This window comes from Furipterus horrens, unplaced genomic scaffold, assembly GCF_987537825.1.
Source record: "Furipterus horrens unplaced genomic scaffold, mFurHor1.1.pri manual_scaffold_10, whole genome shotgun sequence".
Lineage (NCBI taxonomy): Eukaryota > Metazoa > Chordata > Mammalia > Chiroptera > Furipteridae > Furipterus > Furipterus horrens.
In genome coordinates, this window is record NW_028327180.1 from 42,540,902 (window position 1) to 42,562,692 (window position 21,791).

The 21,791-nt window shown below is 54.6% G+C and overlaps 1 protein-coding gene and 2 long non-coding RNA genes across 7 annotated transcripts in view; 2 read left to right on the forward strand and 1 right to left on the reverse strand.

The window, feature by feature from the left end:
- The first annotated feature begins 671 nt into the window (after positions 1-671).
- Positions 672-6,738, forward strand: LOC149999842 (uncharacterized). Its single transcript, XR_016513572.1, has 2 exons — positions 672-784; positions 6,529-6,738. It is a non-coding gene; the product is annotated as an uncharacterized LOC149999842 (long non-coding RNA).
- On the reverse strand, positions 5,766-9,723 carry LOC149999843 (uncharacterized). Its single transcript, XR_016513571.1, has 3 exons — positions 9,612-9,723; positions 9,005-9,140; positions 5,766-7,865 (listed from the first exon to the last, which is right to left on the reverse strand). It is a non-coding gene; the product is annotated as an uncharacterized LOC149999843 (long non-coding RNA).
- A 325-nt stretch (positions 9,724-10,048) lies between these two features.
- The window catches only part of PDE4A (phosphodiesterase 4A), a 35,208-nt gene continuing 23,465 nt past the window's right edge, over positions 10,049-21,791 (forward strand). The window contains exons 1-2 of one of the 5 annotated variants that reach the window (XM_090289556.1): positions 10,049-10,580; positions 17,590-17,643. In XM_090289556.1, the coding sequence (XP_090145682.1) occupies positions 10,267-10,580; positions 17,590-17,643 (368 nt within the window). In that variant the 5' untranslated portion in view covers positions 10,049-10,266. Of the gene's footprint in view, positions 10,581-17,395; positions 17,644-18,252; positions 18,353-19,028; positions 19,071-21,791 lie in introns of those variants that run through there. The other 4 variants (XM_090289557.1, XM_090289552.1, XM_090289553.1 and 1 more) reach the window with 4 other exon arrangements.

Here is a 21,791-nt window from a genome sequence, read left to right on the forward strand (position 1 = left end):
CGCTCGGTGTCGCCAAGGTCTCGCCAGCAGCCAGTGCTCCCGGCCTCGCACAGGGTGGTGGTAGGGGGCGAGGGTCGAGGAGGTGCGGATGGGGGCTTTCCTCGTCGTGGTACTCGAAGACCGCTCACAGCCTCTCTTCTTTCGTGTTGGGGCCCTCTTCCTCCGCCGGACTCTATTAGACTCCATTACTCTGAGCTTGAGCGACCTAGCCGCGCACTTTTCGTAAATCCCAACTCACGCTTTGTAACTGGGATAAAAGGTCGTGTTGCAGTCTAGGGCCAGGATTATCTCAGATTAAAGAGTGCTCCGTGGGGGGGGGGGGTGAGCTGGAAGGAGCCCCAGCCTCTCCGGTGAGGGGCGCCTCTTCCCAGACCCCCCGAGAGCGAGTGTTTCGATGGAAAATGGTGGTGGGAATGTAGTAAATGTCTCCAAATTGGGGGGAATGCTCCGGCCCAGGGAGGGGGTGGGGCCATCTAGACAAAAGCACCCGCCCCTCCACCTAGAGCTCCATTCAAACCCGTGAGTGGGCGGGCGGGAGCGCGGGAGTCCCCCTTCCCTCCCCCTCCTTCTCCAGCTGAGGCAGTCCAGCATCTCAGCGGCCGTCACAGCCCGGGCACAGGCGCGCACGGACCCACGCATCCCAGCGGGTCTTGTAATCGCGCGCGCACACACACACACACACACACCAGCAAATAAAGGGTCTGGACATCCCTGTTTCCCTCCCGCCGCCCCACTCCCCCGGCTGGAGAGGGCGGGGCATCCCCTCCCCAGCGCCCCCTGCAAGGTAAGCTTTCAGTTGCGGTGCGGAGGGGTACCCGGCACCCCGGAGGGAGGGGTCCAGGACGGTGGGGGCTTCCCCCGCTCCCCAAGAAAGCCGGGGGCCCCAGTACGCCCTTTGAGGGCTTCAGGCCTGCCTCCGGGCTGGGGGTGTGTGGGAAGGTCCACTTAGGCCGGGGATTCCCAGGTAGGGGTGTGGTGGTGGGGGGGTTCCTCCCTGGCTTGGAGACTGGAGCTGCCTGGCTCCAATTAAACAGGGTTCCAGAAGCCCCTGCTCCCAGAATTAGGGACCAGGCGCCAGAAGATCCCCATCAGCGCCAAGCTTTTTTTAATCTCCTGCCAACACAGACAGCTTCGCCAGTCCTAGAGATAGAACTCCCTGAGTTGTTTTGCACTGTTCTTTGGTCTTCCCCTCACCCCCACCCCCATCAGCGCATCCCCTGCTGTGTCTCTTGCTCCTGTGAGGTGGGGGAGGGGTGGGGTTGGGAATACCCCTCTGGGCAACCCAAGTTTCCTTTGCTGCATCCCACAGTCACACACTCAGCTGCATTGGGACCCAGCAAACGGTTTCGCCTTCCTGAGCCTCAGTTTTCCCACCTGCAAAGTGGGTAATAACACATGGAGGCCTCCTCTAGGTCATGGATGTGAGCCTGCCTTTGCTCCATCATTTATTTCTTAGCTCATTTCACACTTATTTCCCAAGCACCTACTATGTGCCAGGGCACTGTAGCCAGGCTGTGGGGCTGCAGCAACTGAGACCAGCTGGGTTTCTGCTCTGCAGCCCCTCAAGACTGGTAAGGGAGCATCAGTGTGTAAACAGAAATACAGTGATTTCAAACTGTGAAGACTAAAATTTCACCAGGCATAGAGAGGGGCTGGGGTGGAGTGGTGGTGCTGGAGATTAAATGAGATTTCTGGTTTGTATCTGCTTTCCTTGTTCACTTCAGCTCCATGAGGACAGGTCTAGGCCCAGATCAGTGCTCAAGAAGTGTTGAAAGAATTAAAGAGGGATTAGATTAAGACTATTTCCATAGCACTTTAGATTGGGAAGGGGGCTTATGAACCCATCCACCCATCCCATTTTACAAATGAGGTGAGTGAATCCATAAGACCCAGAGAAGGGAAAGATGTCAAAGATGATACAAGAAGTTAAAGAAGTGTCATCATTCCCATAAAAGTGAGGATGGCTGACGTAATGATTGTCAACAACTGTCAACAGCTGGAAAAGGAAGAGTGGAAAGACCAGACTTGGGCACAGGGCCCTCCAGGAATCCATGATACCCAGCCAGCACCCACCTGTCTCTCCATACTTCAGACACAGCCCTGCATTCATGCATTCAACAAGTATTCAGTGCCTACAATATGCCAGGTGCTTGGGACAAAACAGTGAACAGAACAAAACTCCCTGCCCCTATGGAGTCACATTTAGTGGGGGAAACAAATAAACAAATGAATAAAAATATAACAACAAATTGTGATTAGGACAGTTTGTGACAGGGAAGAAAACTGGAAGGGTCCACTTTAGGTTGGATATCCAGGAAGACCTCCTGGAGTGGAATTGCTCTACACCAGTGGTTCTCAACCTGTGGGTCGCGACCCCTGTGGGGGTCAAACGGCCCTTTCACAGGGGTCGCTTAAGACCATCGGAAAACATATATATAATTACATACTGTTTTTGTGATTAATCACTATGTTTTAATTATGTTCAATTTGTAACAATGAAAATACATCCTGCATATCAGATATTTACATTACAATTCGTAACAGTAGCAAAATTACCGTTATGAAGTATCAACGAAAGTAATTTTATGGTTGCAGGTCACCACATGAGGAACTGTATTAAAGGGTTGCGGCATTAGGAAGGTTGAGAACCACTGCTCTACACAAACACACGCACGCGCACACACACACACACACTCCATCCAGACAAAAGTAATCGTATTAACACTCTATACTGAGAGCCTAAATAATGTACCTAAGTCCACATAGCTGGTGAGTGGCTGAACAAAGATTTGAACCCAAATTCAGCATTTCTAACCACTGTGACAAGCTGCTTCTTGTTGCATCCACATGTATGTTCCTCCCCCCATGCACGCATATATACTGATCATAGTCACACAGACATACATCCAACCTCATGCCCACATAGACTAATGTGGTATCACCCTGTCACATATTCTCCTCCAGGTATGGCCTCAGCTACACAAATTCAGACTCGTATAAAGTTCCACCCATCCAGTTGCACACACACCACCGTGTACAAAGTCTTGTGCACACATGCAAGTGCACACATACTTGTGGCCTCTTAAGTTTTTCCCAGCCCTGCTTCAGTACCAAGCATGGAGCTTGTCAGGCCTCGATGCTCAAGGCCAAGGTTTGGGCAAGGCCTTCATCCTCACTTCCTTCCCTTTTGTTGGCCACCCCTCCCATAGCCTTTTGAGGGAGGTGGGGGGTGGGGGGGGATGTTGGGCTGGGTGAAGCTAGCTCTCCTCTGTCAGGCCAGGCCAGGGGCTCCCAGGCTGGACTGCTGCTGATCAGTGCTGACAAGTCAGGTGGGGGAAAAGGTCTCTCAGCCTGAGCCTGGTGCCAACTGCCCATAGCGGCCAGTTCTGCCATCTGGACCCTCCTCCCCAGACAGCCTGCTGCCCAGGGGAGGGGAAATCAGGCTTAGAGAGAGATGTCCTGCCTCCTGTGTCCAGCTTTCTGCCAGAACTGATTTCTGCAAATGTACATAGTTATTGGGACAGTGGTGGCCTGCATGTCTCTACCTCTCTTCCCTGGCCTGTTGGGCTCCTCTGACTGTCCACTCCTCCATTCTGTCCTTCGTTCCACAAGTCCTTGAGCACCTACCATGGGCTGTTCCAGGCACTGGGAATATAGCCAGGATTGGGTACAAAATTTGCAGAGCCTAGGGCAAGATGAAAATTCAAGGCCCCTGTTCAAAATTATGAATTTCAAGACAATGATAGCAGTCCATTAAACCTAAGTATGGGGTCCTGTGGTACTGCACAGTTTGCATGTCCATGAATTGGTCCTCGATAGAGCTATAACAGGACAGAAAAATCCACTGTCCTAGTGAAACTAAGCGGTTGGGGAGAACAGAAACATAAAAAAGATACACGTCAGGGGCAATGAAAGCTAAGAAGAAAAATAAAGCTGAATGAGGGGCAAAGAGTGATAGGATTTGTGGAGGCCTCTATGTCAGGGAAGGATCTGGAAGGAGGTGATTTTGAGCAGAGACTCGAAGGAGGTGAAGGAGTCAACCAGATTTATTCATTTCTTTAAGAGCTATTTGTTGCACACCGGCTATATGCTAGCATTGTCCTAGTGAGTGACAAAACAAACCAACATCCTGACTTCATGTCTTAACAAAGGACAGGCAAAAGCTAATAAAAATAAAACAAAATAAAAGCAGAGTCAGGGAGACTGGGGTAGGGGGAGTTGGAGGAGCACAGGATATCTGAGGCTGGTTTTCTGGGTGGAAGTAAGAGCAAGTGCAAGGGCCCTGAGGTCTGAATATGCTGGTAGTGTTTGAGAAACAGTAAGGAGGCTGGTAGGGCAAGGGGGAGGATGGGAGGAAGTGAGGTCTTGTGAATGTGTTGCTGTCTCCCTTGCCTGTCTATAGCTTCACGTGAGTCAACAACAGTACTAATTGTTATTACTATATAAAACAGTGGTTACTGTTTTATGAGATCCTACTATTTACCAGGCACTGTGTTCAGAACCTTACATGCATTGCTCCACTTCATCTACACAACCCCCTCAAGTAGGTATGAATATTATCCTCATTTTGCAGACAAGGAAAATGAGGCTCAGAAAGGCTGAGTGACTTGCCCAAGGGTATACAGCTAATAAGTAGAAGAGCCAGTGTTTGAATGCAGGTCTGTCAGTGTAATTCTGGAACATGAGCATGGCCCTTGCTACATGGCCCTTTCTCTGCTTGTCTGAGCATGTGTATCTGTCTGCATATACATAGGGTGCTTTTCTCTCCCTGTGTCTTCCTATTCATTTATCATTCATTAAGACTCTGCGTGGGGGACCTAGATGATGAAGTGGATAGCATCTCTTGCCCTCACAGAGCTCTAATAGAGAATACAGATAATTACCCAAAATGAGGAATGCTTTAATGGGGGCAGAATAGGCAGCAATGGGAGCTCAGAACATGGACTGGTTCAGTCTGGCTGAGAAGTGGGGGTGACTTTTAAACCGTCTTTATACATTCATCCCTTTGTTCAACAATTGTTGCAGGCTTGTCTAGTGCTAAATACTACGCTGGTGAGATGATGTTTGCATTCACTTCTACGAGTTGACATTGAACCACAGTGGTAGTTAATGCAATAAAGTAAGAAAAAGAAATGAGGCCCTGGCTGGAGTGACTCAGTGGGTTGAGTGCTGGCCTGCAAAGGAAAGGGTCTCCAGTTTGATTCCCAGTCAGGGCACATTCCTGGGCTGCAGGCCAGGTCCCCATGTGTCGGGGCACAACCACACATGGATGTTTCTCTCCCTCTCTTTCTCCCTCCCTTCCCTAGCAAGATAAGGGGGCTAGGAATCCTAAGGGCCTAACAGCTTTAAACAGAAGTGCAGTAGAGAGAAAAGCCAGGAGAAACTCTGAAAAGATGAGATGTGAGCCAAGACCTGAAGGATGTGAAGCTCCTGTAATTGAGGGTAGAGTTCCAGGTAGAGGGAACAACAAGTGCAAAGGCCCTGGCTCTGGAGCGTGTCTGTTGTGTCCAGAAACAGCTAAGAGGCTAATGTGGACGGATGAGAGTGAGTTGGGGGGAGTGGGAGGAGGTGAGAACAGGAAGGTGACTGGACACATCCTACAGGACTCATGGACCTCCTGTTGAGGACTTTGACTATTCCTCTGGGTGAGGTGAAAGCCATGGAGGCCTAAGCAGAGGAGGGACATGATCTGATTTGGGTTCTAATAGGCTCCCAAAAGTTAGGTTGTTAGCATTTATTAACCACTTACCGAGTGCCAGACACTGTTCAGTGAGAATTCAATACGGTCTGATCTCATTTTATTCTGACATGGACCCTGGTAAAATTATCATTCCATTTCACAGAGGAGAAACTGAGCCTCAGAGTATTTAAGTCATTGAGCCACGGCTACATACACACTCAGCAGTAATTTGCAGTGCCTGGATGAGAAGGTGAAGTGAGCCAGCCTCCGCACCCCACTCCCCAAGCTTTTAGACAAGGATCGCCTGCAGCAGAGCGCACTCCGCATCCGGAGCTGCGTCTGTGTCCCTGTCTGTTTCTATATTTCCACACGCCCCTGTCTGTCTCCTCGCGCCTCTGCCCGCCCGTCCCCCATCTGTGCCCAAGCCGCCGTCTCTCTGCGCCCAGCCCCCGCACATCGAAGCTATTTCGGGTTTAGGCTTAAAGGCCCAACAGCTCGGTAGAGACGCTTCCGCCGGCCCACGGCTCAGACCACGCGCCACACGCAGCCCACTCTGGGACCTCCGGGTTTTCTCTGTGAGATCGACCCCCTGAGCGGGGGTTCGAGCCCAAAGGAGGAAGGGGGGATGTGCAGGAGATACCAGGGCACTGACGCTATCCGGAGTCCAGCCGGGTTAGCTGTCGCTCTGGAAACGGGCGGTAACGTCACAGGCCGGCAGTGCGTCAGTAGCCTGCTGACGTCAAGCCCCAGGGGAGGTGATTGAGCCGGGATGGGAGCGAATTTCAGCCCCGGCCGGCAGGGGGAGCCCCGAGACGCTAATGGTGGATGCTTTTGGCTTGGTCCTGCAGGAGGCGCTGGCCCAGACCGACATGGTCCCCGCAGCCCCTACGGAGCACTAGGTTGGTGGGACGAAGAGGAGTCGCAGTGTCCTGTCCGTGGCCGGGACCGGGCACGAGGTGTGAGGGGCGGGGCCCGGGCTGGGGATGGGGCGCCCTCTAGTGACCACAGGTGTTCACGAAATTGTCGCGAAGAGTCACGACCACTCATGCCTCAATTTACTCCCTTGATTCCATTATTCCCCTGATGCCCGGATTAACAGCGCCCTCAGCCCAGGAGCAGAAGGCAGGGTCTTCCAAGAGGCTTTTGAAATCGGGAAAGGATTGTGGGTGGAGCTGTGACTGACATCTTGAGGGTCTCAAATGTGAGAGGGGCCACAGACATTAAGATCAAGAGGGGGCTGATTAGACGTGGAGGGTGGGAAGATACCCTAAAAAGGAGATATGTTAGAGGAATCCCACAAGAGGAACAGTGCACAGGCATGAGGGCCCATGAGAGGGAATCTCCCAAAAATTATGGCTGAGGAGAACCCTTCAGAAGTAAGAGGTGGGAAGGCACCCTCTGTGGGAGGCTTCAGAGAATGATTCTGATTGAGCGGGGACACAAGGAGACTATACTCCCATCAGCCTCTCCCAGATGGCTAGGGAGGGGCATTATTGTGGGGAGGGGCTCTAAGCTAGCTGCCTGGCCAGGCTGTGCACCTGTTCCACCTTTGTCCCTTCTTAGAGGCCTGGGGAGACCCTTGAACCCAGCTATGCCAACATGCTGGGGGCCGACCTCCGACACCCTCACCGTCGCCTCTCTACTGGTCCTAGTCTGGGTGGGGCAGACCATGAACCCTCCGACTCTGGGGTCCCTGTGCCCCTGCGGCCTTCCACGCTGCCACTTCTGATCCCTCCGAGGATTTCCATCACAAGAGCTGACAGGTAGGCAGGAGGGGGAACCAGGCCAGAAGGTAAGGTGGAGGAACAGGGCCAGCTGGGCTAGGTCCAGCCACCCCTCCTTCTGTGCTCCAGGCTCCCTGAGTTTTACAAAATGAGCTGAAACATCCCTTGGAGTCTGGGGTTCTGGCTGTAACACCCTTTTACAATGTGCCTCATTGCAGCCTCTAGAAACCCATTCTTTGCAGCTTCCTGAATCAGCAAGGGGCCAGGTTGGGAAAGGGTTTTCAGGCCCCAGCCCCCACTGGTACCCCCACATTCAGAGAGCTGGGCCAGGCTAGGGAGCTGGCATTTGATCCATCCACTGTGCACCTCTATTTACCCTCCTAGGAGGGTTCTGTTTCTTCCAGGACTTAATGGGGAAAGTGGGATTCTGGAGAAGGTCTGGACTGGCATTTTTCTTCCTCCTGGGGAGATGTGAGAGGTATCTGTGAGCCTTTACATTGCACTTTCTTTCTATTTCTCATCAGGGTCCTCCCAGGGCACCCCAGCCCCCTTTTGACCCAAGGATGAGTTCAAAAGCCAGACAGCTAAGCTGGTCCTGGCTCCTGGCCCCAGTGCTCTCCTCAGGCTACTGTTTTCTACAGCCTTAACCTCCCCACCCCCTCATCTACTCCCTTGGAGGGTTACAGGGTCTCTGGATCATAGTACAATGGCTCATTGAAAAGTAGGGGGAAAGAAGTGACTGTCATTCTCATTTCCGGTGGTCTAATGTACACCCCCACCCCCCCACCCCGCAAAACCTTCTTGCTTCTGCACCCACCTTCAGAGGTTGATCCATCTCAGTTTCAGGCTGCAGCTCCAACTACCAGCCTGGCCTACTGTCTTGTGCCCTCTTTCTGCAAACCCCCTATGGCCTGATATTCACCCCCCCCCCACCCCCATCCCGAGTTGCCCTTCCAGAGCTCTGGCCAAAGCTTCATTCCCCATCCATCAAGACTTTGGCCCAGCGAATCCCCTAGAAGCCCTTTGAGTATGTACTTGCTGGGAGGATCCCTGAGAGAAGTGAAGGACACACTTCTGACCTCTGGGATACCCCATACTGCTTATGGAGAGCCCGTTCTTGCTCCATGTTCGCCCACGCCTGGAGCCTCCTCTGTCAGGGAGAAAAGCGGCTGTGGGGGTTGGAGATGCGTTTTTTTTTTTTTTTTTTTTTTTTTTTTTTTTTAATATAAGAACAGTGTGGGGGTGGGGGGCGGTGGCAGACTGCACGGCCTGCCCTGGGGAGCCCGTGAGGAGAGAACACCCGGGCAAGAGCCTGCTTTCTAAGGCCCGCACCTAAGTGGGTTAGCTTCTGAGCGCCTCGGCGGGCCGGGTGGGGCACCAGGGCGCTCCCTGCTGCCGCCGGGCTGCCACTAAAACTCAGCAAGGCCGGAGCGGGGGAAGGGGAACGCTCGGATCCAGCTAGCTCCCTGATCGCGCTTGCTTGCTCGGCGCGGCGCTGGGGGAGGCGGGAGCGTGAGTCACGGAGACTCCCGATTTAGGTGCCGGAAGGGGGGCTCTGTCGGCGGGGGGCCGCAGGGAGGAGGCGCGACAGTTTACTCGCCTGAAAAGTGCACAGGGGTGCGTCCCGTGGCTGCCGGGGATCTTCCTCAGTTTACCAACTGCAGAAACGCTTTAGAAGCGGCAGTGAAACACAGAGTGGTAGGCGGGACCCGAGGTATTGGCCACGAGATGTCCTCCTGGAGTCACAGGGGAACCAAAGAGACACACTAGAAACACCCCCAAAGCAGCCCCAGGCCAACCACACACACACACACACCAACACACATGGACTCCCTCAGACGAGACAGTCAAACAACGGAGTCGGAATCTCGAACACAACTCCGCAAGCACCGGCCCACCGCAGTACTCACCTAAAGGCGAGGAAACACACGGAGAACCCCCAGGCCACCCAAACATACCCCATGGAGGTGCACACCTTCCCAAAAAGCAGCACATGTGTGCGCACATCCCTCTTCCAGAGACACACAGATACACACACAGCAAAATCCAAAGAAACAAGCAGACCGCGACAGCCAACCACGTGCGCGCACACGCTTCCAGGACACCAAAACACAAACAACCCTAGGAAAGGGCCACGTGCGTGCACATCCCGCCTCGGGCACAAATAATCACCATCCTCCGACCCACAGACAGGAGATCCCCCGTACACCGCTTCTGTCTGCCTCAGGGACCGCGTCCATGGCACGGGGACAGCTTCCCACGCGTTTCCTTTGGCCAGGGGTAGAGGCTAGGACACACCAGCACCGGCCCCGCCCCCGCCATGATAGACGGACTGACTGACACACTGGCGACCAGTCGGGTGTCTTCTCGAGCCGATTAACCGTTTAACTCCTTCGTGCCCGTGCGTGCTGCTGCTAGGCAGGGCACTCTGGAAAAAGCTGCGCTGCGGCGCCCCCTCCCCGCCGGGAGCGGGACTCTGCGTGGGTGAGAAGGGCCCCCCTCCTTGGGTGAATGCCCCGCACAGGCCCGGACGAAGGAGGAGGGGGGTGGTGCTGACAATCGCGGAGGGCGGGGGGCGGGGAGCGCGGAGGGGCGGGGAAGCCGGGGCTGGCGCCGAACCCGGCGCCAAGCGCGGAGAGCGCTGCCGGGCACGGAGCAGAGAGCTAAGCGTCGGCTGGAGCTTTGGCGCCCGGCCCGGGGGCGATCGGCCCGTAGCGCCCCCGGGTCTGTCCCCGGGGCGCCATGGCCCCACAGAGGCCAGGCGCACCCGCGGGGCCCCGGACACGTCGGCTCTCGCGCAGCTGAATAGGGTGCAGCGTGGAGAGACCGGGGCCCCCTGTGGTGCAGGTGGGGGCCTGCGACATGGAGCCCCCGGCCGCCTCCTCGGAGAGGAGCCTGTCTCTGTCACTGCCCGGACCCCGGGAGGGCCAGGCCACCCTGAAGCCGCCTCCCCAGCACCTGTGGAGGCAGCCGCGAACCCCTATCCGTATCCAGCAGCGCGGCTACTCCGACAGCGCGGATCGCGCAGAGCTGGACCGACCACCACACCGGCCCATAGAGCGCGCCGACGCTGTGGACACCGGCGACCGGCCCGGCTTGCGCACGTCCCGCATGTCCTGGCCCTCGTCCTTCCATGGCACCGGCAGCGTCGGCGCGGGCGGAGGCAGCGGCAGGCGGTAAGACTCCTGGTGGTGGAAGCACGCGGAGCGGATAGGCGCGCAGGAGTGATGCAAACTCGCCCCGCTAATCGCAGGGGGGCGCTGTGATGCGAGCGGGATCAGTGTGGCTGGCGGGGGTGGCGTGGAGGAGTTCTACTTCGGGGGCGTCCGGGAGCCCGTCCCTGATAGTGCACTATACCCAAAGCTTTCTGCTGAAGCCGATCCTGGGGTCGACTTAGGGGGCGCCATACTGAGTGTGGTATTAATGGGGTCTGGACTGAGGACTGCAGATTTAGGAGTCTATATCCCTGATTGGGGACAGTGCAGGACAGTGGCTAGGCTGGGTAACACTTCAATGGACTTTCCCGGAAGCACTGTACTGAAAGCTAGATTAACAGTGTTTGGGGATGCCCTAGGGGGCATCTATTGGGGGGGAGCACCTGCTAGAACCATTGTTTCCTCCAGGCTGTGGGTCTCTCAAGGTTCTTCTAGGAGTTGGAAGACTATATGGGTTGGGGGGATATTTGTATACTCACCCTGCAGCAACTGGAGTCAGAAATCCAGAGAGGGCCTCTTTGCAGAGCATTGTGTTGGGGGGCTGTGTGCTGGTGGAGTCTCCTTCTCAGTGCAGGAGAGAGTTAGGGTTCAGTAGCTGCACAGAGGACAGAGCAGTGCCCAGGGGGTGCACTGTCCCAGCACAGGGTGAAGGAGTCCCTGCCTCCCCAGGTGACAGTGTTAGTGAGGGTGTGTGTTGGGCTGGCTCTGACTGTATCCCCTCACTGACCTAACTTTCCTCCAGCTGTTGAGATATGACCAGCTGTGGCTACCTTGGCTGGGCCTCTGAGGTCCTGTGATTATAACATGGGGACTGTGTGAACTCGGGTATAGTGATTGTGGCAGTGGGACTGTGTATGTTCCCAAATGGTAATTTCGTGAGTGTGCTTCTGGGACAGTGGCTGTTACAGTGACGGTGACTGTGACAGAGACTATGTGTGCTACTGGAATACTGTGACTGTGTGGCTGTCTGTGCTCCCAGGATGTTGTGATTGTGTTACTGTTTGTGTTGTTGGGATCCTGTGATTGTGACAGAGTGTGTCTTCTCCCAGGACAGTGATCATGCCAGTGATTGTGTGTGCTGCTGAAACAGTGATTGTGACAGTGGACATTCCTGGGATGCAGTGATGATGGCACTGGGATGTGTACAATGTGATTGTGTCAGCAGGACTGTCTGTTCTCCTTGAGAAACTCAGGTTGAAACACTGTGACGTGCTCTCTCAGCTGCCTGTGTGCCCCGTGTATGGGAGTCAGTGCTCTGACTTTGGGGTGGGTTCCATCTGCTATTTCCCAGTGGGAACTGGAGAGTTGCTGAAGGAAAACAAAGCTAGAATCAACAGGAAATGCCAAGACCAAGGGCAATATGCCAGGTCACCGTCCTGAGAGACCAGGGAGGGGATGGGGTGCAGTAGCAACTGGACCCTAACCTCTTTTAGGGCCCCAACGACTCACCCTAGCCTGATCTCTGGGGTACTGACTCTCTGGGGACAGTGACTGAGTGGTAATAATCATCATTATCTTAGTGGCATTTATCTCATAGTGGCTCATTCTCTGGCTCCATGCAGGGGAATTTTTCACAAGTCCTCATCCCTAGGGCCTTGTGAGGTATTCCTATTGGACAGATGGGGGAAACCAAGGCTTAGAGGGGCAAAGACTTCTTGCCCAGGCTCACACAACCAGGCAATAGTGGATCTGAAGTTCCAACAGAGGTCTGTCTGATTCCTGTGTATCTTAGCACAAGGTCTTGCCCTCTCTGAGCTTCAGTTTCTTCATTTGTAAAGTGGGGCTGTTGTAAGCACTGCCCTATGCGGGTCAGTTTGAGAGTTCTGTGAGATTGGGGATGTGTGTAAAGGACTTTACACAGCGAGTGCTCAGTACCTAGTCACTTAGGGACCTGGATTCCAGAATGGAGGTGGGGCCTGCATAGACTCTGCTCCTCCAGGATGGGAAGAAAAAAAAAGAACCTCAACCACATCCCGTAGGGGCTCAGGTTTCTGTTTCGCTGTGGGCTGTGTAGCCTTCAGCAGCTGTGGCAGGAGGAAGGGCTTTGGTGCCAGCATCCTCCCCACACTCCCAGGCAGAAGGAAGGGGGAACTGAGAGGCCTCCAATAGGAAACTCGTTTTTCAGAATGGGCATTCTGCCAGCCCACTTTTCCAGAAAGGGGGTTCTACCAGTGCAAACACAGGGGGTTCCATGGCTTCCCACATTGGAGTTCATGTAGCCACCAAAAAGAGGGTCCAGAAAGCCCTCCAGACTTGAGTCATAAGAACCCCCAGAGAGGACACTACCCCTCTTCCAAGATGGCATCCACACCCCACCCCACACGCCGGATCTGGGGATGTATGAGCCTGCGCTCCTGGTGCCCTGTGGGGCTGAGTCATGGCACCGCCACGATCTGTCAAGAGGCAGATGGAGCTCGAGGAAGAGGACTGATGGTGAGGTTGGGGGATGGGGGCTTGCCTAATTTGGGATGGAACCAACATATGGACTCCCCACCGCCCCACTTTGGACCCCCACCGAAGGGGTCGCTCTCTGGCCCCAGGAGGAGGCAGAGGCAGCCAGACTGGAGTGTCTCTCTGGCTGGTGGTCTTTGTGCCCGTTTAAATCCTCACTTCCCCTCATCTCTTTGCTCCCATGTCCCTGGACGTGTACTGGGAGCTGTTATACCGCGCGCCCCCTGCTGGACGATGAAAAAGGCACAGGCTAAGTGCGCGTTCCGAGTCCGGACCTGCCTCCGGGACTTGGCCCGGAACAGAACAAAGTCGCCGCCGCCACCACTGCCGCGGCGCCCGGTATTATTTCATGCTTATTGAGCGCCTCAGAATGCGGGCGCCAGGCCAGCCGACCGCAGGCTGCGGGTGAGGTCAGCTCCTTCCCTAGGTAGATTGGGACCACGACGCGGTGCCCATCCTCCACCCCGCAGCCGAACGCGTTGGAGACCGCCGCCTGGCAGATAGAGAGGAACTTGGTGGAAAAGTTGAGGACTCGGAGTTCCCGTTTGCTCTCCGCGGGCTGCCCATGTTCATGTCGGGACCTCCTAACAGCAGCCTGCGTTTTAACTCCCAACGTCTTTGGCTTTCCATTCCCCCCGAGGAAACGGACGAAGTGTCTTGCCCAAGGTCACACAGCCAGAAGGAGCAGATTGGGGGTTAAAAACCAGATCTCCTGGGCTCCAGACCAGTGGGTGAGATTCATGTTGTGTCCCTGCCCATGTACCCTCTGTGTGAACTGGAGCCAGCCAGCAGGCTTCCCTGTGCCTCAGTTTCTTCCTCAGAAAACTGGGCTGAATAAGATCTGCCCATCCTAGGACTGTGGTAAGGCTGAGATGGCTGACATCAGGGCTGGGCAACAAGGAGCTGGTGTTTTGAGAACCGCATTTCCTCAAAATGACTTCAGCAGAAAGGGGGCGTCCCCCACATCACACACCAAGGTCCTGGTTGCTAGGGTGCCGCGTCTTTCACCAGTAACAGATTGACTGCAAGTCTGGGGGAGCCACAGACTGGAAGGGTGAGGGCAGAGTTTGGGGAGCATCTCTGGGCCCACCGTTTTCACTCCTGAGTAAAAGCTCAAATCCAGCCTTTGCCCTTGACTTGCTGTGTGACCTTGGGAAAGGATGTTACCATCTGAGTCTCAGTTTCCTCTTCTGTAGCAGGCCTATTCATTGCACATTGACTGAGGATCTTTAGGCTGTGACTGAAGAGAGATCCAGTGTCTGCCTCCAGAGTTCTCAGACTAGTGGGTGAGGAAGAAATAGCAAGTAAAGAGATATGATAATTCCAGATGGTGACACATGGGACATGAAGAAAAGAGGACCCTGGGGATAGGGAAGTCCTCTCTAAAGAGATGATGTTTGAGCAGAGGTCTAAATGAAGTGAGAAGGGATGGTCTGAAGGATGAGGGTGATAAGCAGAGGGAACTGCCAGTGCAAAGGCTCTGAGGTAGGAGTGTATCTGATATGTTAGAGGAAAAGTAGGGAGGCAAATGTGGCCAGGGCAGAGTGAGCAAGGGGTGAGTGAAGGGAAATGAAGCTGGGAGGTGATGGGGCAGCTCATCTAGGGCCTTGTAGGCCATGGTCCAGGTTGGCTTTAGGCCTCAGTTCACAACTAACATCCTGGAGACGGACAAAGTTCACTGAGCTGGAAGGACAACTGGAGTTATAACCCAGGTCTGTTCGTTCTGGGCTGGGTGACCCTGGCCAAGTCACTTCCCCTCTCTGGGCTTTGGCTTTCCCATCTCTGAAATGGGCCTGTAAGGAACCTATTCCCGAAGTCTGATGTGAGGGATCAGCAAAAACAATTCAAGAGTCTAAGGGCAGGTAAACATGAATGTCCTTCCTTTCTGTTTGTATTTGGACCAAGGGACCCTGGTAGCCAGTGATGATGAGTCTTAAAGGATTTAGAGAAGGAGTTCTCACCTGGGAGCAATTCTGTTCTCCGGGGGATATATGGCAATGGCTGGAGATATTTTAGTTGTCATGACTGAGGTGGTGCTACTGTCATCTTGTAGGTAGAGGCCAGGGATTCTGCTACTGCTAAGAGTACACAGGACTGTCCCCCAGGACAAAAGATTATCAGATGCCAAATGTCAACAGTGTCCAGGTTAGGATACCATGCATTTCCAAGAAGGTGGTATCACCTCCATTGGTGCAACATTTGGTTCTTGGGGTGGATGCATAAAAAAAAAAAATGTACAAAGCCCCCATATATGCACGATACATAAATATACAGTATATCTGTGGTATTAACATTTCATGGAGGAGGTGATGGGGGGGGATGGGAAATATCTAAAAAGGCTACTCCTTAGGCAATAATGAAATACAGGGTGACAAAGGCTGGTCTAGAGCGTGGATCAGCCACTCACTGACTGTATGACTTTGAGCAGGTTGTGTCTCTCCAAGACTCAGTTTTCCCAATCTGTTAAATGGGGACAACTCTTTGCAGATATTTTGTGACGATTAAATGAGATCATAGCTAGAGGTGCTGAATCTCAGGATGCATTCTGAAGGTTATAACAATAATCGTCATTGTCATCATCTGTATCCTCTGACTAGTACAGTGGCTGGCATATTATAAGTTCTTTGTAAATGTTTTCTTAAATAAATTATAAATAATAACTAATATTGTGAGTGCCTAACATGTCCAGATACTTTTCTGAGCCTTTTACATGTCCATCCATGAGATGCATACTATTATACCCATTTTACAAGTGAGAAAACAGGTTTGGTGAAATGAAATGACTATTCCAAGGTCAAATGACTAAGTGCCAGAGGCCAGACTTAAGCCTGGGCTATCTGACTCTGGGTCCCATGACAGCAGAGCAAACAAGTAGAAAGGTATTTACAGAGGCGGTACCCTAAAATAGAGACGGGCCCATTTTTCTTATTTAAAGCAAGCTTCTCCCCTTTTCCTAGCCCCTAAAAGCCACAGACAGGTTGGAGTAAGCTCCGGAATTATAGCCAGACTTTGTTCAAGGGTGTTCACCTCCCTGACTCCCAGTTTCCTCATCTGTGAAAGGGGGTAATGGGCACCCCAGAGTCACAGTTGTTGGGCATGCAGAGCCACCACCCAGGGGCCCAGAAAGTCCCCATGCCTGTGTACTACTATGCCTGCATGGGAGTCAGCACTGAGGGGAGGTGGGTATTGGAGCCACTTCATGAGCTGTGGGGGTCCAAATTCTAAGAGGTGCCTCACATTCTAAGGAGTGTCTTGGGGCTGTGAGCACACTCAGCTCTCCTAGGGGTGTCTGAGTTGTGAGACATGTCTCAGAAGCTGTACAGGGTCAATGATTGTGGGTGCATCTTGGATTCTGGGAATAGCCTAGGGTTGAAAACTATCAGGAGTTATGGAGGAATCTAGTTGTGCCCCTGGGATTTATGGGGCACCTCAGGATTTTGATGTCATCTCCATGTTATGGGAGCACCCCTTGAATAAGAAGGTACCCCTGAGATTATATTGGGATCTCTGCATTTGTGAGGGGCATCTCAGGGATGCTGTGGAGCCACTCAGGGATTAGGGGATCACTGAGGGAATGTGGAAGCATTTGGGGGTCCATGAGGAACCCTAGGCTCTGGGGTCCTCATGCCCATGTCTGTGGGAATGGCTTGTGGCTGTGGGAGACTCCAGTAGTATTCTGAGGGGTCTCTGCATGACCCGAGGATGGCGGGAGTACTCTAGGGGACATGAGGGACATCTGAAGAACTGATGGTTCTCAAAGCACCCCTGTCATTTGTGGGTGCATCCTGAGAGTTTTGGGTGCCCTTGAGGTTTGTGGGGATGTCTCAGTAACAATAAGGACACTACTAGGGGACATCTGGGGTCTATGGGGACATCTCAGAACCCAGGGATTTGGGGAGTATCCTTGGGTTGTGTGGGGTGTCTTAGGGATAGGGGGGCACTCTCTGGGATTGTGAGGACATCTGCAGGACTTTGGGGATGCCTTTGAGGTCTGTGGAACCTCTAAACACCTTTGGGGGTTGTGAGTGCCCCAGAGACCGGGGCGTGCCAGGTGTTTGTAGAGATGCTTCTGGAGAGTGTGAGGACATCAGAGGGACTGAAGGGGCCCTGGGGTCCGTGGGGCGTCCCCGCTGCAGCCCTGTGGGCGTCCTGGTCCCGCCCCGCCCCAGGGGCGGCCCTAGAGCGAAGCCGGAAGGGCCGAGGCGGCCGAGTGGGGTGGAGCCCATGGGCCCCAGGGCTGGGCGGCCGGCCTGCGTGGGCCGCGTGGGGCGGGAGGCGCTGCTCCCCAGCGCCCACCAAGGCTGGGCCGCCCCGCGACGCCCCCCGCCCCACCCCGGGCCATGGCGCTGCCGCGCCACCTGGGCTGCATCCCCGAGCTGCAGCTGGCGGCCTTCCCGGCGGGGGTGGCGGAGGACGAGGCATTCCTGCCAGAGCCCCGGGCCCCGCGCGCGCCCCGCTGGCCTCGTTCGCCGCCCTCCTCGCCCGTCTTCTTCACCAGTTCGTCTCCAACTTTCCGCAGTTGCCTTCGACTTCTCCGCAGTTTCCAGGATTTCGGCCGCCAGGCGTGGGCCGGGTAAGTGCTCCCAGGTGGCGGTGGGTTCGAGTCTCCCCTGGCTACCTGGAGCGCATAGATGTCTGGACTTCGTAGCTGGCTCTGTCCAGTCTCACTTTTCCTCTGCAGTCACAAGGCAGCGATACAAATCATCCCTGCCCGCCAGGGTTGCCATGGAGATATCTGATAGGGCATGCAGTAGGCGCTCAATAAACGCTACATTCCTCCCACTTCCTCTGCAGACCTAAGTCTGCGGTCAGGATTTGGGGGAGTGAGGCCAGTCTGCCGCCCAGGGTGATCTGAGGGCAAGTGTTCAGTTCTGTTGGCTTCGGTCTACGGCCTGTGAAATGGGGCCAGCGATGCACTCGGGGTTGCTTTGCCATCAGGCTCGCTCGGCACCAAGGAGGCAAATGGAAGTTCTCTTCCTGGACATACCGGGGTGGGCTGCAAGTGCTGGCAATGTCCCTTTATTCTGGAAACGGAGGTTGGCAGCCTGGAGATGGGCACAGGCTGCCGCTGGGGGCTCTCCGGAGTCGGGAGAGGATCTTCCACTGGCTCCTTTATCCCTACTCCCCGTACACACTTGTTTAGTACCAGAGTCCGGAGACACAGACTGGGCGACGGTACTCCGGGGACAGAACGTGGACCCGGCGGAAGAGATGGGGGCAGGGAGAGAAGAGGAGAGTCGGAGCCTCTGGGAGCCCCGCGCGGGGCCGGAGAAGGAGTGGGGGTAGGAATCAGTTCCTCTCTTCGATTTCTCTCAGTGTCTCTGTCTCCCCTTCTCTCTGTTTCTCCTGTCTCTGTTCCACCCCCCAGCTCCACCTCCGGTATCCGTTGTCCCTCCCCCGGGTTTTTGTCACCGGACCCGCAATCCGCTAGGTGCGGGCGTCTAGTCCCAATAGGAGCACAAAGCGCTCTAAGACATCCAGAGGGCACAGCATGTCGTCAGGATGGGGAGGGGGTGAAGGCGGAGCCAGAGGCAGAGGCAGACGGTGGGGGTGGACCCGACGCCTGGGAAACCGGAGGCCAGGGAACTGCCCCCAGCCCGCCCCCCCAACTCCAGCCCAGGGGGAAGGGAGGCAGGCGGGAAGTGTGCGCAGAGGCCCCACAGGAGGAGGCAGGTGCGGAGCCTGCCCTGGCGCTGCGGACCTGAGGACGCCCAAACGCCCATGGCCTGGGGAGTCACCCAGGAGGGAGGGTGTGGAGGCGGTGCCGCTGCGGGCAGCCGCAGGCACCTCCCGCCTGGCGAGCAGTGTACGCAACACCAGGGTGCGTGCAGCCGTCCCCATGTGCGCCCGGAGGGCGCTTGGCACCAGTGCGCTCCAGTGCAGCCCACCGGGCTGGCCCTGGCGCCCTGCCCTAGCACTGCCCTCCGAGGGCCCTGAATCCCGGGTCCACTTCTTCAGCGAAGAGGACACCTGTTGGCACCCTACAGGCAGATCTGTCAGGTGGGTGGCCCACGGCCAGTCCCCTCCTTTTCCACCAAAGGGCTCTGACTGAGCTGCCAGGGGTGCCCAATCTGACTTGGGGAGTTTCTAAAGTGGTTTTCAGGGTCTGCCTGGAGCCCCTTTCCCTGGTCCTAAACATGTGAGTGCTTCTGAGGGCTTCCTGCAGGTGGTGGCTCTGAAAATGGGTGCTGGGTCCTGCCCCTTACTGCTTACCCAAGATGGGATCCCTTCACCCTCTTTGTACCCCTAAACCTGGGGTTCTGGCACTCACCCTGGGAGCAATTATGAGTGTCCAGTGTCACCTGGGCTCCACTCCCAGGCCCCCGGCCTCCAGCCAGGTCCTTCAGACCTTACCCTTCCTCCCTCCTTGCTGGGGCTGCCAGGCTAAAACTAAGCTGGGATGGGTGTGGGGAGGAGTTTCCTCCTGGAATCCTGGGGGGTAGTGAGAATCTACTGGACAGTGGTGGGGTAGAGAAGTGGCCTTTAGGTTCTCAAAATTCTTGGGGTATTCCAGCAATATCTTGCTCCCCCTCCAGCAACCCCTTCAGACACTTGGACACACACATGTCACATACATAGCCACACATGATGCAAACAGACACCCATACACAGAACAGTCAGGGACTCCTTGCTGGTGGGGACACAAAGAGAACCCCACAGTTGAACCATGGCCACAGTGACACACAGAAACCCTGGCTTTCTACAGCCTTCTATACACGGCACTGCCTGCAGGAACACACGCTCACTGCAACACACACTTAGGCCTGATTCCCACCTGCACATGGTCACACACAGGAGCAAACCTCATACCCACACAGGAGTCAGGGACAGTCTCAGCACACATGTGTGGCAACAGGTACACCCTCACCAACTCACACGCACTCAAAGACACAGATCCACACAGGCACTGTGAACACCCAGACCCCACTCACTCACACAGGTGTGCAAATCCACACAGATAACCTACATGCACATGGATGCTCCTGAACAGCCTCCTACACTTAACCCCACTAACAGCTGTGTCACCTGGTACCACGCGCCTGTCTGGCAGATACACACCAGCGCCTGCCCTTAACCTCCCTGTGACCTTCACAAAACAAATGCCAGGCCTTTCCATAAAGGCTGCCTGGCACCTCCTACAAAGGATTCAGTTGGAGTGGGGCAGAGCTTGGGGAGACACCAGGCCTGCCTGGGGGGAGACAGACACCCAGTGATTGAGCGTGCAGCTTTGCAGCCTGGCTTCCCAGGTTTGCATCCTTGTTCTAGCACTAGCCATGCTATTCATCCTCTCTGTGTCTGTTTCTCTCTCTCCCTCCTTTACTCTCTCTCTCTCTCTAAATGGGCATTCTCTAGTGTGCAGCATTCCAAAGCAGTTGGCTACTTTCATTGCTATGACTTCAACAACTGGGACATGTCCCCTTTCATTGCCACACACCCACCCTCACCCCAGCTTGTTTATTCCCTATTGGTCCCTGCAGCAAAACTCGCTGAATCCTGGTTCTGCCCCTGGGCTGCACAGTCCTCCAGAGGCCCAATTTGATGCTCAGAAGCTCAGGTGGACAGGACTAGAGGCCCCTGAAGGGACAGGCAGGTAGCAACTTCACCTGAGAATGCCACCAGCTGGTCAGCCTATCCCGGGGGAGTCTTGGACAGGTCATTTCCCTTCTGATGGAGTGTGTGGGCATGTGGCTATGACATCAAGGCTTGTTGGCTGTTCCTGACTCATTTGTGGCTTTGGGTCCCATTGGGACATCTCTAGTGCAGCCTCTAGCCCGATTTTGGGTCACCCTGAGCAGCGGCAGGCCAGGAAGAGGTGACTCCACACAGTCTGGGGGTCTGATTCCGGGGGGTAGCTGAGATCCCCTCACTCTCAGGCTGCAAATCAACAGGCCTAATCTCCTCCCATCTGCCCTTCTGCAGCCTAGAGGACATGTCTCCTGGAAGCACAAACAGTGGGGCTCCAGGGAGCCTCTTCCCATCTCTGCCTCTGGGCTCCTGCTTTACAGTGAGTTGAGTCCCTTGGGGCTGCAGTATCTGCTGGAGATGCTAGTTGTTTGCCCTTTGGGACTTGGGTCTCACTTTCCTTAAACTGCACTTCAGTTCCCGGGGCAGGGGAGGGGACCTCTCTACATTGGTAGCTCCACTCCCCTTCACAGTGGCACTCAGCAGAGCCCAAAAATCCAGGCTGGGCTTTGGGAAACAGGACATGATTCTCAGGCAACGAGGCTACCAATCCCTCGCTGCCCTTCTGTGTCTGTCTTCTCATTGAACAAGGATGTTAACAGAACCTAACTCAAAGAGTTGGTGGGAGACATACTGGGTTCATAATGCCATGCCAAGTACTCGGTAAGTATTGTGTTATTATTAAATATACACCTTAAAGAATTAATCTGGCACCCAGTACATAGCAGGTGCTCAATTACTGGGCATTATCATCAAAGGCTCAAGCTCATGATTAAGTATTCCATCTTAAGAATGTGTTCTTTAAATTTCTTTCCGAGATTAACATATTAAATTCACCCTTTTTATTACACATCTGTATGAAGTTTTTTACTGTAGTAACATATAAATAACATAAAATTTCCCATTTTAATCATTTTTGAGTGTACAATTCAGTATCATTAAGTTCCCTCACATAGTTGTGCAGCCGTCACCACCATCGACCCCAGAACTTTCTCATCTTCCCAAACTGAAACTCTGTCCCCACAACTCCCCTTTCCC